The following is a 17,706-nucleotide window of genomic DNA, read 5'->3' as shown; positions in this document are numbered from 1 at the left end:
GCCTTCCTAACCTGCAATCTTCTTCCTGACCTCTCCGCCCACACCCCACTCCGGCCTATCACCCTCACCTTGACCTCCTTCCACCTATCGCATTTCCAATGCCCCTCCCCCAAGTCCCTCCTCCTCACCTTTTATCTTAGCCTGCTAGACACACTTTCCTCATTCCTGAAGAAGGGCTTATGCCCGAAACGTCAATTCTCCTGTTCCTTGGATGGCTTTGTGAGGGACAGGTCATGCCTCACAAACCTTATTAAATTCTTTGAGGATGTGACAAAACACATTGAAGGTAGAGCAGTGGATGGGGTGTACATGGATTTTAGCAAAACACTTGATGAGGTTCCCCATGAGATCTTTCTGAAAGCAAGGAGAGATCGCTTCTGGGATCTCTGTTCTTTGTGATTTTTATAAATGACTTGGATGAGGAGGTGGAAGGGTGGGTTAGTAAGTTTGCCGATGACACGAAGGTTAGTGGAGTTGTGGATGGTGTGAAGGCGACAAGACATTGACAGGATGCAGAACTGGGCTGATATGTGGCAGATGTACTTCAACCTGAAAAAGTGTGAAGTGATTCATTTTGGAAGGTTGAATTTGAATGCAGAATCCAGGGTTAAAGGCAGGATTCTTGGCAGTGTAGAGGAAAAGAGGGATCTTGGGGTCCATGTCCATAGATCCTTCAAAATTACTACCCAAGTTGATAGGATTGTTAAGAAGGTGTATGGTGTGTTGGCTTTCATTAGCAGGGGGATTGAGTTTAAGAGCTGCGGGGTTATGCTGCAGCTGCATAGAATCCTAGTTAGACCGCACTTGGAATATTGTGTTCAGTTCTGGTCACCTCATAATAGGAAAGATGTGGAAGCTTTAGAGAGGGTGTAGAGGAGATTTACCAGGATGCTGCCTGGACTGGAGGGCATGTCTTTTGAAGGAAGGTTGAGGGAGCTAGGGCTTTTCTCATTGGAGTGAAGAAGGATGAGAGGTGTCTTGATAAAGATGTACAAGATGATGAGAGGCAGAGATAGCGAATAGCCAGAGCCATTTTCCCATGGTGGAAATGTCTGTTATGAGGGAGCATAATTTTCAGGTAATTGGGGGAAGGTTTAGGGGAGATGTCAGAGGTAGGTTCTTTACACAGGGAGTGGGGGATGCATGGAATGCAGTGCCAGCGGTGTAGTAGAGTCGGACACATTACGGACTTTTAAGTGACTCTTGGATAGGCACATGGAAGTTAGTACAATTCGGCTTAGTCTGATCTTAGAGTAAGATAAAAGGCTGGCACAACATCGAGGGCCAAAGGGCCTGTTCTGTTCTACGTACTAAATCAAGCTTGAGCCTGCTGAAAGTTAGTCCTCATTAAATTAATCAGATAGGCCTTTTGTTTTAAGAGCATATAAATTCACCTCGCAAATTCAGTTTAACCTAGGACTCAGATGTGGGGTTAATGGGGAAGAAAGTTTCCATTTTATTTTTGCACAAGTCCAGTTTAGTTTGTACTGAAACCTACAGGTGGTGTCAGCTCAGTCGAGAGAATGATCTAAAATCGGGAAACCAGGATGTTGAACAGTTTGGGCAGATATCAAACATACTCAAGGAAGGAAGGCACTTGTGGGAGTAAATTACATACTCCTTGTCAATAACCACATGACGGGGTGAAGAAATAATGAGAGCTTGTCAGAAAAGCATAGCGATAAATAAGGGAGATTTTAATCTAGTTATAGAATGTTTTAGATTAGATTACTTACAGTGTGGAAACAGGCCCTTCGGCCCAACAAGTCCACACCGACCCTCCGAAGAGCAATCCACCCAGACCCATTCCCCTATATTTACCCCTTCACCTAACACTATGGGTAATTTAGCATGGCCAATTCACCTGACCTGCACATTTTTGGACTGTGGGAGGAAACCGGAGCACCCGGAGGAAACCCACGCAGACACGGGGAGAATGTGCAAACTCCGCACAGACAGTTGCCCAAGGTGGGAATTGAACCCGGGTCCCTGGCGCTGTGAGGTAGCAGTGCTAACCACTGAGCCACCCGTGCTGCCCCAAAGGGACAGTTTTCAGTTTTTTGGAACAGCAAGTTCTGGAGCCAGAATAGCGTACACTAGACCTGGTATAGTGCAATGAGAGAGGATTAATTAAAGATCTCAAAGTGAAGGCACCCCTACATGTAAGCAGCCATAATAAGATTGAACTTTACATTCAGTTTGAGGGAGAAAGGAGTAGGTCCAAGATTATTTTTGAATTTCAATAAGAGCAATTAAGGGGGCATGAAAGCAGAGGTGATGAAAGTGAATTTGCAAATAAGCTTAAAGGATAGGTCAATAGAGATGCAATAGTAGACATTTAAGGAGACACTTTTGAGACACTTTCAGACAATGTTTGGAGTACTATACACAGTATTGGTCACCTTATTTAAGGATGGATGTAAATGTATTGGAGGCTAGTCAGAGAAGCTTTACTAGAATATTAATGGAATGGGCAAATTGTTTTCTAAGGAAAGGTTGGAGAGACTAGGCTTATATCTGCTGGAGTTTAGAGGAATAAGAGACAACTTAATTGAAGCATATAAAATCCTGAAGGCTCTTGACAAGATAAATGAGTCTATAATTATAGAGGAGTCTATAATTAGGTGCCACTGTTTAAAAGTCAGAGGTATCCCATTTAAACTGAGAATAGGCAATTTTGATTTCTTCTCATGGGTCATGAGTCTTTGGAGCACTGTCCTTAAAATGTGGTGGAACAGTGCTCTTGAATATTATAAGGCAGGTGTGGATTGATCTGTGTTAAGCAAAGTGTTAAATGATTATCAGGGATAAGCAGGAATATGGATTTGAGTTTACGACCAAATCAGCCATGATGTTAGTGAATGACAGAGCAGACATAGGGACTACATTGACTATTACTGCTCCTGATCCATATGATTGTATGTAACTTCTTAATCTGCATTCTTCCAGTAGAGGGAATAGTTTTCTCCACATCCGCCCTATCAAACCTCTGTATTGGCCAAACACCTCAATCAGGTCACCCCTTAATCTTCTAAACCAGGGACTCAAACTGAGGTTATATATGACCATGCTGCCAAAATAGTTTTGTTATGAGTGCTGTCTGAGAGCAGGTTTGCATACTGTAGGATGCTTTCCTGATGAAGACCTTATGCTCGAAACGTCAATGCTCCTGCTTCTCGGATGCTGCCTGACCGGTTGTGCTTTTCCAGCACCACACTCCCGATACTTTAGGATGCATCCAGAATGGTGCCTGTCGCATTTTGTTAATTTCCCCATGATGATGAGGAAGTAGTCAAATTTTGAATCTTTTCACCTTCCTGGTAGTCTTTTATCATGTGATTTGGTGGCACACCATGAGCCTGGATTCTTTACAGGCTAGATGAGAGGAAGACAAACCTCAAGACTTCCTTCGGATTTCAAAGTACCATTTATTTTACGCATTAATACTAAACACTTATTAGGCAATTACATTAGTGAGGAGTAGTCTATCGGGATTTGCCAGGATTGGAGGGTTTGAGCTATAGGGAGAGTTTAATAGGCTGGGGCTGTTTTCCCTGGAGCATTGGAGACTGAGGGGATGACCTTATAAAATCTTGAGGGGCATCGATAAGGTAAATAGACAAGGTCTTTGCCCCGGAGTGTGGGAGTCCAGAACTAGAGCGCATAGGTTTAAGGTGAGAGGGGAAAGATATAAAAGGGACTTAAGGGGCAACCTTTTCATGCAGAGGGTGATGCATGTATGGAATGAGTTGCCAGGGGAAGTGGTGAAGGTTAGTACAATTACAGCATTTAGATTAGATTCCCTTCAGTGTGGAAACAGGTCCTTCGGCCCAACAAGTCCACACCGACCCTCTGAAGAGCAACCCACTCAGACCCATACCCCTACATTTACCCCTTACCTAACACTACGGGCAATTTAGCATGGCCAATTCACCTAACATGCACATCTTTGGACTGTGGGAGGAAACCGGAGCACCCGGAGGAAACCCACGCAGACACGGGGAGAATGTGCAAACTTCCTGCCTGAGGCGGGAATTGAACCTGGGTCCCTGGTGCTGTGAGGTAGCAGTGCTAACCACTGAACCACTGTGCCACCCCTTTAAAAGGCATCTGGATGGGTATATGAATAGGAAGGGTTTAGAGGAACATGGGCCAAATGCTGGCAAATGGGACTAGATTAATTTAGATATCTGGGTGGCATGGACAAGTCGGACCGAACGGTCTGTTTCCGTGCTGTACATCTCTATGACTGTATATCCATTAGCTCTCAGTGTATTAGCCTATTGTGCTTCTATCATTTGTCTACCAGGATGATAGGTGAATTCAATGAACTTCAGTCTTTTCTTGTACAAAATTTCTTATTTTCCTGTTTCATATGAAAGATCAGAGAGCTTAGCTCTTAGTAGCTGTGCATCTTTCTAATGCTTATCCTGTTTTCCAGGTAGTGGCTTCCATTGACAACACAGACCTACAGCCGTGGATTAGTGACATCATAAAACACTTCATATACTGTTGCCAACATAGTAATGGTGATGTAAACACCTTGATGGTGCGAGTCACGAGTGTATGGAAATAATGGGGTGAAGTATTATTTGGAATTGGAATGAGGGCAGGCTGTGATTCACACAAGATACTGATTCAGCAGGACTCTTTCGATTCAGTACTGTATTCAATCAGATCTCATTTTGACTGTTAAAAGGACCTTTGTCTGTAGTGTGGAGGTCACTAATTGGTGGAGGAGATGCAAACACACCGGAAGGGTGAATAAGATCTGCTTAACTATCTTCATTTGAATTATTTAGAACAATACAGCGCAGAACAGGCCCTTCGGCCCTCGATGTTGTGCCGACCTATGAACTATTCTCAGCTCGTCCCCTACACTATCCCAAAATTATCCATGTGCTTATCTAAGGATTGTTTAAATTCCCAGCTCTTTTTAAAAAAAGCTTGCGGAAGTCAGTGAGCATTGAAACTGCTCTGCTTTCTTACTTTGATTGACAGAGCAGATGGTCCAGCATTTATTCTATAATTATTTGTTGACATTTCCCCAAGGATGCTTTATGAATGCTTTGCTGATTTCCAAATGCTATAGTTATCTCAGCAAAGAGAAGGGTGTTTGAGTTCACAATTTGAATGATAGGTTAAACAATCTATTAAAGGATTAACTGGCTTTGACCTGAGGTAAGGAGCTTATTAATAAGAAATTAAGCACTTACAGTCATAGAGATGTACAGCATGGAAACAGACCCTTCGGTCCAACCCGTCCATGCCGACTAGATATCCCAACCCAATCTAGTCCCACCTGCCAGCACCCGGCCCATATCCCTCCAAACCCTTCCTATTCATATACCCATCCAAATGCCTCTTAAATGTTGCAAATGTACCAGCCTCCACCACTTCATCTGGCAGCTCATTCCATACACGTACCAGCCTCTGTGTGGAAAACGTTGCCCCCTAGGTCCCTTTTATATCTTTCCCCTCTCACCCTAAACCTATGCTGTCTAGTTCTGGACTCCCCAACCCCAGGGAAAAGACTTTGTCTATTTATCCTATCCATGCCCCTCATAATTTTGTAAACCTTTATAAGGTTACCCCTCAGCCTCCGACGCTCCAGGGAAAACAGCCCCAGCCTGTTCAGCCTCTCCCTATAGCTCAAATCCTCCAACCCTGGCAACATCCTTGTAAATCTTTTCTGAGATTTAAAAATTGTTTGAATGGGCTTTCATGGTGTAATTTAAAGAAGCAAATCTGTGAAATGATCTCTTTGATAGATTTTAAGTTCATCTCCATTTGGCTTCTGAGCTGTATTTATGGTGGATACTGAGAGAGGTGGCTAAAAGATGTGATGTGTTGGGGTGCAGGCATGACTTGCCATGAGTTGGTATGGTGGGAATAAGGGACAATGGAAAGTGAATGAAATGCTTTCCAATGAGTCCACATCAGTGCACACTTGGCACTCCCAGGATCACCTACACACTGTTTCCAGGGCTGCTGGGTACTTCCATAATCCTACAAACCCCCAGTGGATTGTGGTTCAGCTGAGCTTCTGGAATGTTGGGGAATCCTGGGATCAGTTGCTCAGTAACAGGTTAGTGCCTTCAGGAGCGAGGAGGGGGTGGGGAGGAACTCATGGTGTCTTTGAAAATCTGAACTGAATGCCTGTCATTAAAGGCTCGGTGGCGCAGCATCCTGCATCACACAGTGAACGTACACGAGTGGCAGCTTGGTGATGGCTCCACTACAGCATCCTGTGAGCATGGCCATCTCACAGACAAGGAAATCAAGGACAAGCAGTGGCTAACAGCAGGTTCACCTGCCCATCACGCTCTTCGTGAAGTGGTCTACGATAAATGGCTCACCTCCCACCTCAACTATTTTGTCCAAGCTAGGTTTGTTTCTTTACTGCCTTTTTAGTGGGTGAGCTGAAATCCTTGAGTGTATGGTGTATGCTTGTTCACTGTTGAGAACATTTTTCACATTGTTCAATGTTTTAATAACTCTTTCAGGGTAACCAATGAACTGGAGTCATTTAACAATTACATACAAATGTATGCTGCACAAAACTTCACATATGAGTAAGTACAAGTCAACTAAATACTCATAATTTTATATTTATCAGTGAGGTTATGTGGAGATATTTAAAATAAACAATTGGTCTCTTTGAGCAGAGAAGGTTAAGGGGACGTTTAACACAGCCGTTGAAAATTGAGTGATTTTCAATAGTGGAAACATCTGCAGGGCTGTTGAGAAAGAGTGGGGATGTGGGGCTGACTGGGTAGCTCTTTCAAAGAGCTAGTACTGGCTCGATGGGCTGAATCACCTCCTGTGCTGAACGGTTCCATAAACTTGTTCTAACCCTGTGCATCATTCAATAACACAGTAATGCGGAAGCTGCTGATGGAAGTTTGTTTACAGATTTACTGAATGATGATAAATGTTATAAAGGAGCTGCATGAGTAACCGCCAGTACTGTACTTAAGAGGGAGCCAGCTGCATTTACAACGTCACGAAAGTATGTTGCTTACAGTGGCGTATAACAAATCAGTTTGGATTACAATTACATTCAGATATGACAAGTACTTTAATTAAGTAGAATCCTATAAATGATAATGAGGTGAATGACCACTGCATCGCCTGGTAGCAAGTGGCCTGCTCTGGTCCAATTGTTGCAAATAAATTCATCTGAGGTCTATAACTCTGATAATCTGCAATTTGTACAGGATAACAGCTGCTCTCCAAGGGTTAAAAAAAAACAAGAAATGAGAGGCATTCTTCCTTTAACTAAGATTTTTAGATTTATCTTATTGAAGTATGTTTTATTTATTTGTTTACAAAATGTGGATGTTGCTGGCAAAGCCACTATTTATTGCCCCTCCCTAATTGCCTTCCATCTGAGTGGTTTGCTCGGTCATTTCAGTGGGCTGTTAAGGGTATGATCTGAACCCATTGCTGTGGGGGTGGAGTCACATGTAGGTCAAGTTGGACAAGGACAGCAGATTTCCTTCCCTAAAGAGCATTAGTGAACCAGATGATTACAACAATTGATAGTTTCATAGTCACCATCACTGAGACTAGCTCCATATTCCAGATTTATTAATTGAATTGAAATTCTCCTAGTTGCCATTATAGAATATGAACTGGTATCCTTAGACCATTAGCCTTGGTCTCTGGGTTGCTAGCCCAGTAATTACTACTATGTCCCCTCCCATTCTTACTTTACAAAGAGGTTTTAAATATGAGCGTTTTACTTAATTATGAATCAGTGTGGTATGCAGTCAGTAGTGTTCCATTGCCAACTTGCCTTCTCTGTTCTAAGTCGACTGGTTAATTACTTCATTGGTTTTCTCCTGTAGCTATGACGATTACCAAGTGCGTACCTTGCTGGCAGCAATTGATTATAATGCGCATGTTGATCGTGAATACCAACGTAATGCTGATGGTGAAATTGTGTAAGTAGGTAATAAATAAGGAGAGAGGGAAACTGGGTATAACCAGTGCAATCCGGTAGTAGTCTTTGCTCCTTTGATCCAAGCCGATATTGAAACTGTTGATTCATGGCGTGCTTCGCTGCAGCCCCTGTGATGTAGGGACGTCCAAAATGCTGTTCAGGGAGGGAATTCCAACATTTTGACCCAGCAACACTGAAGGAGCAACCATATAATTCCAAAACTGAGTGGTGTGTAACTTGTAGGGGAATTGGTAAGTGGTGGTATTTCTTGTCCTTCTAGGTGGTAAGGTTCTCTGGTTTGGAAGGTGCTATCACAAGGGCTGGGTGAGTTTTTGCAGTGCATCTCGTAGAGTGCTGCTACCAATCTTTGGTGGTATAGGGAGTGAAAGTTAAAGATGGTAATTGTGGTGCCAGTCAAGTGGGCTGTTTTGTCCTGGGTGCTGATAGCTTCTAGACTGTTGTTGGAGTTGCGTCAAAAAGTGGAAAAACACAGCCGGTCAGACAGCATCTGAGGAGCAGAAGAGTTGACATTTTGAGCATAAGCTCTTCATCAGGAATGTTGAGGATACACCCATCCAGGCAAGTGGAGTATATCCCATCACACTCCTGACTCTGTGCCTTGTAGATGGCGCACAGGTATTGGTGGGACAGAAGGTGAGCTATTCACTGCAGGATTCCCCACCCTGTGACATGGCTAGTCCAATTGGGTGATTCAGTGATGGCAATGCCATTGAATGTCAAAGGGAGAAGGTTAATTCCTTCTTCTTGGAAATGGTTTTTGCTTGGCTCTTGTTTAGTGTAAATATTACGGTCCATAGCTGTCTCTGGTCAGTGGGCAGCACCTTCATTAGCCATTGTGTTCATCAAGGATTGCTCCCTGTTCATGGGCAGTGTCAAAGGGCATTCTGTCTGTTGACTAAGTGCCTCTCTCTTTCTCTCAGATATCACAGGATGTACTCAAAACGGCGAAACCACTGGAGAGCTGTTCCCACAAAGGTCCAGAAACATTACCATCATTTTGAGGAGCTGAGAGAGGACATGGTGAAAGCAGTACTGTCGAAGGATACTGTCCGACAACTGCCCAGGGGTTTCAGAACAAAACGCAGGAGGGTTCCAACCTAGCTAAACAAATCAATATGGTTGATATTTTGATTTTTGTACTATTTATATGAAAAGTTTTATTTATTATAGCATTAAATATACACTCTGTCTTGCAATACAGAACACCTGAACTGACTCGGTCCACCTGCAGTTTGTGAATGCCTTCTTTTGAGTTTCTGGTTGCTACAGCATACTGTTTTACCTTGTACATATCTCAAAAATGATGTGGAGGAGCCGGTATTGGACATGGGGTGGATAAAGTTAAAAATCGCACAACACTAGGTTATAGTCCAACAGGTTTGTTTAGAAGCACTAGCTTTCAGCTACCTGATGAAGGAGCAGCGCTCCGAAAGCTAGTACTTCCAAATAAACCTGTTGGTCTATAACATGGTGTTGTGTGATTTTTAAAAATGATATCTCAGAAAGGCGAGTGTGAGTTCCACACTTCATTAAGGGCGGGGTTTTGTGAGCCCGTTTGCCATAGTGACTGTGGTAACGGTGTAGCATCAGTGTGAAAATGTGAGAATCCCATTACCAACATTCTGAGTGTCTCTGTACCTGCCACAGTCCTTCCACACTCCTCTTCCCTGATTCTGTTCTTCAGTTACACTAATTATTTCCCCTTTTCACATTTCCTATGTCAATGTAGAATGCAACTAAATGGGACAGATTGGATACTATAGGCTTGTAATGATTCTTGTAGCCACAAGACCATTAAAGCCAGGAGAAAGTGAGGTCTGCAGATGCTGGAGATCAAAGTTGAAACTTTATTGCTGGAACAGCACAGCAGGTCAGGCAGCATCCAGGGAACAGGAGATTCGACGTTTCGGGCACAGGCCCTTCTTCAGGAATGAGCAGAGAGTGTTCAGCAGGAGAAGATAAAAGGTAGGGAGGAGGGACTTGGAGGAGGGGAGTTGGGAATGTGATAGGTGGAAAGAGGTCAAGGTGAGGGTGATAGGTCGGAGTAGGGTGGAGGCGGAGAGGTCAAGAAGAAGACTGCAGGTCAGGAAGGCGGTGCCGGGCTTCCTGACCTGCAGTCTTCTTCTTGTCCTCTCCGCCTCCATCCTACTCCGACCTATCACCCTCACCTTGACCTCTTTCTACCTATCACATTTCCAACTCCCCTCCTCCAAGTCCCTCCTCCCTACCTTTTATCTTCTCCTGCTGAACACTCTCTGCTCATTCCTGAAGAAGGGCCTGTGCCCGAAACGTCGAATCTCCTGTTCCCTGGATGCTGCCTGACCCGCTGTGCTGTTCCAGCAATAAAGTTTCATTAAAGCCAGGATCCTTGCTGAGAACACAAAAGGACAGCATGATTCTGTCAATGATCCACAAGTCCACTGCAGTACTGGGATATATTCTTTGTGTTTTACATTTCATTCTGTATATTTTGCAATATACCAGAGATGAGGCAAATTATAAACTTCAGAAAGATTGTGAAGGCAAGTGGTGTAAAAAGAATTTCCTCACTGGGATTGTGGTCCTTACAATTTAAAGAGACCGCATTTGGACATTAACCCACACCAATAACCTGCTACCCTTCAGCCACCGTGTGTGAGACATGAGTTAGCAGCTTACTCAGAATGAGAAGTACAGCTGCTTAGATCCAGCTACCTGGTATCCTGTGACAGTGTTCAATCACTAATAGTAACAATATATTAACTTGTTATCAAAATAGTAAATGCATTTAAAGCATTATAGTCATGATATTCTAAAATTTGTCAGTGAGGCCAAATCATCACAAGAGTTTCTTGTATACTGTGTCTAGTTCTCTGCTGCTTGAAGGTTTTTCATGCTGGATTATGGGACACAGGTTAAGTCAGTTACTTCATAGTTAATGTTGAGTACAGTTCCCTCAATATTGGTCAACAATTTGCCTCAGCCGCCAAACTCAGGATACCAGCTCCTCCTGCATGGTACGAGTTTAGAATGCAGATTCCATTTGGGCCTTCCAATTCTTTGTCAGCCTTTATTCTCAATGTGAGCAAACAGACCCCAATCCCATTTACCCACCTTCTTCCCATTGTTTTTCAATTCCTTTTCCTTCATTCCCCTCCCATTTGGTCCAGACCTTGAATGTGGACAGTGGTTTGGCTTTAGTCATTGACTGTGAGAGTGAATCCCACCGTGTTCAGAATGTGAGGGAGTCTGTCCTACTCTTAAATCTCTGGTAATTAATCTCGTGCCTTTTGTCTAATGTTGTAGATCACTTGACCAACATCACTGAAAACAGACTGTCTAGTCATTGGTCTTATTGCAATTAGTGGGATCTTTCTGTGCACAGATTCGCTGCTGCATTTCCTTTTTTATAACATTACTTGTCATTAAAGAGTACTTTACTTTCCCTCAAACTTTGGGGTATCTTGAAGTGGTGAAAATACTATAAAAGTGCACGTTTTTCATTCACTCTGCAGTTAATGTCTGTCATTTTCTAATGGACCAGTAGGTGTCACCAAACTTCCAACTGTATTTCTGTGAAAATTGGCCCGACAAAAAAGATAAGTTGGCATGTGGCCGTTTGACTGTTCTCTTACTTCTCAGTCCAGGTTGATGAAGGATTTGAATGCATAGCTGTGAACGATGCACACATTGTCAGAGAGAGTGAAGAACTGTCAAAGATAGAAAGAATGTGGAGGTACTTTTGGAGAGCTATAGACAATGAAGGAGAGGTGAGGCAGTGTTAGAAGGATTGAGGAGTGTACATTTGGTGAACTTGTGTCTCCATAACCGAGAAACCGATAACGGCACCATTACTGACTGAGCTGGCCAAGCCCTGGAGGACATAGCTGTTAAACTGTGGCTGTGATAAGTGGAAGGAGAACTGACACCAGAATAAAACCTAGTTTATACAGAATATAGAATTCCTACAGTGTGGAAATAGGCCCTTCAGCCCAACAAGTCCACGCTGACCTGCGAAGAGTATCCCGCCCAACCTATTCCCCATTGCTCTACATTTACCCCTGACCAATGCACCTAACCTGCACATCCCTGAACACTACGGGCAATTTAACAAGGCCAATTCACCTAACCTGCACATTTTTGGATTGTGGGAGGAAACTGGAGCACCCGGAGGAAACCCACGCAGACACGGGGAGAACGTGCAAACTCCACACAGTCAGTCGCCCGAGGTACGATTTGAACCTGGGTCCCTGGCGCTGTGAGGCAGCAGTGATAAACATTAAGCCACTGTGCCGCCCCGGTTTACAACAGCCTCACCAGTCGACCTTTTCCAGATGCATCTGTTCTTGGCAGTACTGGTAATAGTGACATCAGTATCTCCTTGTGGAGACCATTGCATTTTTACACTGAGCATATGCTCCATCATGTGTGTCATGACCACTCTGTGAAATGGGGGAGAGATTCAAACACATCCAGCAACTCAAACCATGGCATCCAGGAGGCACTGTGAGCCATCAGAGCTCCAGAATTCTACTGTCAGCTCAATGCTTGGCATGTCTCCCACTCTTATCATTACCATCAGGCTGGTTCAGTGAGGAGTATAGGAGAGCATTGTAAGGTGCCAATGTGGTTAAAATATAATACAGGTTACAGCATATGATAGACAGAATTAAGCAATCCCACAACTAATTGCTGAAAGAGTGGTAAGGATGTGGTGACAGTTCTCAGGATCACAAGTGCCAGCACTAAATACTGAGTGCTGTACTTGCATACTTACGTTTTTGTGATTGATGCACCCCAACATGCAAATCAGTCTGCACCATGACTGCAGAAGATACAGAAATATTTTGATTTTCTTATGCGTGTATCGTAGAAAAAAAAGACTACAGCTACAGCAAGTAATTAAGACTAATAGGATGCTGCCATTTATTACAAAAGGAATTGAATGTGTAAGTAAAGATGTTATGCTGCAGCTATATAAGGCATTGGTGAGAACGTATCTTCAATACTGTGCAGTTTTGGTCTCCTTATTTAGGGAAGGATGTAAATACACTGTAGATGGTTCAGAGGCAGTCAATGAGATTATTACTTAGAACGAGTGGATTGTTTTATGAGGAAATATTGGGTGGCACGGTGGCACAGTGGTTAGCACTGCGGCCTCACAGCGCCAGAGACCCGGGTTCAATTTCCGCCTCAGGCGACTGACTGTGTGGAGTTTGCACATTCTCCCCATGTCTGCGTGGGTTTCCTCCGGGTGCTCCGGTTTCCTCCCACAATCCAAAGATGTGCAGGTCAGGTGAATTGGCCATGCTAAATTGCCCGTAGTGTTAGGTGACGGGGTAAGTGTAGGGGAATGGGTCTGGGTGGGTTGCGCTTTGGCAGGTCGGTATGGACTTGTTGGGCTGAAGGGCCTGTTTCCCCACTGTAAGTAATCTAATCTAAGACTGCATTTGTTTCCTCTGGAGTTTAGTAAAGCAAGGGGTGACTTGATTGAAGCATACAGGATCCTGAGTGGCCTTGACAAGGTGGACGTGGAAAGAATGTTTCCTTTTGTGGATCTTGAATGAGGTTGGGGGAGGGTGGGTATTGTTTTAAAATTAGGGTTCACTTTTTTAGGACAGAGATGAGAATTTTGTTTTTCTTAGGGATGTGTGTGACTTTTGAGCTGTGCCTCGGATGATGGTAGAAGTGAATCATTGAATATTTTTAAGGCAAGGTTTGTTTGGCAGGGAATCAAATTTTATCAAGCTGCATTAACTCACTGCTAATCTGCTGAGTCTGGGTTGCATGAAGACCATTCAGCTCCTGATTTTTGCAGCCTTGATTGGAGCATCAGAGGTGATGTGGCATCGAGGCCATATTCTACCAAGTATGGAATCAAGAAGCACCATTGACAGAAGTGAAGCCAATGGAAATTGGAGGAAACCTCCCCTCTGGCTGAAGTCACACCAAGCATAAAGGAAAATGGTTACAATTGTTGGAGGTCAGTCATCTCAGTTCTGGGGTATTGCTGCAGGAGATCCTCAGGCTAGTGTCCTTGGCCAAACCACCTTCAGCTGCTTCATCAATGACCTTCATAAGGTCTAAAGCAGGGACGTTTAGAGATGACTGCATAATTCTTAGCACCATTCGTGAATCCTCAGATACTGAGGCAGTCTGTGTCCATATGCAACAAAACTAAGACAACATTTATGCTTTGGCTGAGAAGTGGAGAGTATGTTTTACACCCCAAATTCAGATAATAATCATCAACAAGTGAGAATCTTAATCATCAGCCCTTGTCAACCAGTGATAGAATTACCATCACTGAATTTTTATCTAATCAACATCTGGTGGGTTACCAGTGGCATACAGTCTTACAGCATGGTCCAACTCGTCCATGCTGACCAAGTATCCTAAACTGAACTAGTCCCATTTGCCTGTGTTTAGCCCATGTCCCTCTAAACTCTTTCTATTCATGTACCTGTCTTTTAAATGCATCCACTTCTACCACTTCCTCTGGCAGCTCATTCCATGCATGCACTACCCTGTGTGAAAAAGTTGCCCCTTAGGTCCTTTTTCAATCTTTCCCCTCTCATCTTAAATCTAGTTTTGGAATCTCCTACACTTGAAAAAAGATCTTGGCTATTCACCCCATCTCTGCCCCTCATGATTTTCTAAAATTCTATAAGGTCACCCCTCAGCCGCTTAGTCTCCAGAGAAGTTTATCTAAGAGGCTGAGGGGTGACCTTATAGAGTGACCTTATGGGGTGGCACAGTGGTTAGCACTGTTGCCTCACAGCGCCAGAGACCCGGGTTCAATCCTGTGTGGAGTTTGCGTGGGTTTCTCCTCGTGTCTGTGTGGGTTTCCTCCGGGTGCTCCGGTTTCCTCCCACAGTCCAAAGATGTGCAGGTCAGGTGAATTGGCCATGCTAAATTGCCCATAGTGTTAGGTGAAGGGGTAAATGTAGGGGAATGGGTCTGGGTGGGTTGCTCTTTGGAGGGTCGGTGTGGACTTGTTGGGCCGAAGGGTCTGTTTCCACACTGTAAGTAATCTAATCTCAGAAAAAGTCCAGCCTCTCCTCATAACTCAAACCCTCCAGTCCCAGCAACATCCTTGCAAAGTTTTTATGCCCTTTCTAGTTAAACAACATCCTTCCTATAGCTGGGCGACCAGAATTGTATGCAATGATCTAAAAGTGGCCTCACCAATATCCTGCACAGCTGCAACATTACGTCCCAAGTCCTATACCCAATGATCTGACTGATGAAGGCAAGTATGCAAATGCCTTCACCACCCTGTCGACCAGCCAAGTCACTTTCAAGGAACTATGCACCTGCATCCCTAACTACCTCTATCCAACAATGCTCTCCAGGGCCTCCCATTAACTGTTTCAGTCCTACCTGGTCTGTCTTACCAAATTGCAGCACCTCGCATCTGTCTAAACTCCATCTGCCACTTCTTGGCCTAGAAGCCCCTCTGATCAAGAGTTTTATCTTAGATAAACTTCTTCATAGTCCGCTGTTACCACCAATTTAGTTTAGTCTGCAAACTTACGAACCATACTTCCTATATTTTCATCCAAGTTGTTGATATAAATGACAAACAACAATGGACCCAGAACTAATCTCTGTGGCACACCACTGGTCACAGGCCTCCAGTCTGAATAGCAACACTCCACCACACCCCTGTCTTCTACCATCAAGTCAATTTTGTGTCCAATTGGCTATGTCTCCCTGCATCCCATGTGATCTAACCTTACTAACCAGTCTACCGTTCTGGAACTTGACAAAAGCCTTGCTAAAGACCATGTAGACAATGTCTGCCACTCAGCCTTTGTTTCTGGTCAGTGACCAGAAACTGAACTGGACTCACCATATAAACACTGTCATCAAGAGCAGATCAGAGGCTTGGAATCGTACAGCGAGAAACTCACCACTTCACTCCCTAAAACTTGCCCACCATCTACAAGACACAAGTCAGGAGTCTGATGGAATACTCCTCACTTGCCCGGATGGGTACAGCTCTAACAGCAGTCAGGAAGCTTGACACCATCCACCACCAATGCTCAGTAGCAGCAGTGTGTACCAAGTACATTCTGCATTGCAGAAATTTACCAGAGATCCTTAGCACCTTCCAAACCCACAACCACTTCCATGGAGAAGGACAAGGGCAGCAGATACATGGGATCACTGCCCCCTGCAAGTTCCCCTTCAAACCACTCACCGTCCTGACTGGGAAATATATCGCCGTTCCTACATTGTTGCTGGGTCAAAGTCCTGAAATAAACTAGTCACTCATTCTTACCTAGTACCTGGTCTGTATAGCCTTGCAGGAAACAGCACTTCAAGTGCAGATTGAGACAGATGTTTCTGCCTCAGACACCAAACTGACACCCACCACTGTCTGGGTGAAAACTCTTTTCCTCATGTCTCCTCTCATCCTCCTACAAATCCTTCTGTAAACCTGTGTCCCAGTAACTAGATCAGAGTGGTGCTGGAAAAGCAGGTCAGACAGCATCCAAGGAGCAGGAAAATCAACGTTTCGGGCAAAAGCCCTTCATCAGGAATACAGTGACTGACCTCTCTGCTGGAGGAAACAGGTCTACCCTGTCCATTCTGTCCAAGCCACTCATTATTTTGTATTCCTCAATTAAGACGCCTTCAGCCTCCTCCAGTCTAAGGGAAACCCCAGTCTATCCAATCTTTCTTCACTGCTGCAATTTTCAAACTCTGATAACATTCTTGTAAAACTCCTCTGTACATTCTCCATCACAATTACCTCCTTCCTGTAATGTGGTGACCATGCAGTAGACAAACCTCCAGCGGTGGCCTGACCAGTGGCTCATGTAGTTCTCGCATTACATTCCTGCGTGTGTATTCAGTACCTTGCCCAATGAAGCAAATCACTCATGTGTCTTCTTTACCACTTGTCTATGTGTCCTGTTACCTTCAGTGACCCATGGGCATGTACTCCAAGGTACATGATTTCCTCTACCCCTCTCAATCCCCTTCTGTTTATTGTGAAATTGATTCATTTTTGTCTTTATTCATGTATAACCTCACACTTCTAGATTGAATTACATTTGCCATGTTTCCAGCCACTCAACCAAGCAGTTGGTAACACCCTCTTCACTCGACAAGCTACACTATTTTTTGTGTTGTCTACAAATTTTCCAGTCATGCCTTCTATGTTTAAATCTAAATCATTAAAACATACCTAAAACAGCAAGGGACCTGACACTGTGAGCCCTGTGAAACACTATGGGAAGCTGTTTTCCATTTGGCAAACAAATCCATTCACCATGACCGTTAGTCACTGAGCCAGAATATTCAACTCCCCACACTCCTCTGCATCCCATCGGCTTTACTTTCTCTGACCAATTCAGGATGCCACAGTAAAACTCTGGTAACATGCCAATCAAGAGAAATGTCTGCAAACTGACTGTCACAATCAGATTGTACAAGAGTGAAACTATTGCATCCTGTAATCTCCACCAGCACAGGAGCTCCCAGGTACCTAACAACCTACCAGGTAATTGTGAAATAGTGGCACATTTTAACATCAAGCGACCTTATGCACAGTAAGCTCCCAAAACAGCAATGAAGCCAAACAGGATGTCTTACAATGATAAATAATTGATCAAAGCACTGGAATAATTACATCCCTCTTCCAATAGCGACTGCAGGATATATGGGAGCCATCTCAACATAATATTTCATCAATAAGATGGTCCCTCTGACAGTGCGGCACTCCCTCAGCACTGACCCTGCGACAG

The 17,706-nt window shown here is 44.0% G+C and overlaps 1 protein-coding gene across 1 annotated transcript in view; it reads left to right on the top strand.

The window, feature by feature from the left end:
- LOC122559181 overlaps positions 1 to 9,315 on the top strand; it is a 27,166-nt gene extending 17,851 nt beyond the window's left edge. Inside the window, exons 8-12 of the mRNA XM_043708562.1 lie at positions 4,442 to 4,549; positions 6,172 to 6,389; positions 6,507 to 6,575; positions 7,854 to 7,949; positions 8,890 to 9,315. Coding sequence (XP_043564497.1) covers positions 4,442 to 4,549; positions 6,172 to 6,389; positions 6,507 to 6,575; positions 7,854 to 7,949; positions 8,890 to 9,070 — 672 coding nt within the window. The 3' untranslated portion in view covers positions 9,071 to 9,315. The remainder of the gene's footprint in view (positions 1 to 4,441; positions 4,550 to 6,171; positions 6,390 to 6,506; positions 6,576 to 7,853; positions 7,950 to 8,889) is intronic.
- The last annotated feature ends 8,391 nt before the right edge of the window (positions 9,316 to 17,706 follow it).

This window comes from Chiloscyllium plagiosum, chromosome 18, assembly GCF_004010195.1.
Source record: "Chiloscyllium plagiosum isolate BGI_BamShark_2017 chromosome 18, ASM401019v2, whole genome shotgun sequence".
Classification (NCBI taxonomy): Eukaryota; Metazoa; Chordata; class Chondrichthyes; order Orectolobiformes; family Hemiscylliidae; genus Chiloscyllium; species Chiloscyllium plagiosum.
This window is presented reverse-complemented; position numbering and strand designations above follow the sequence as displayed.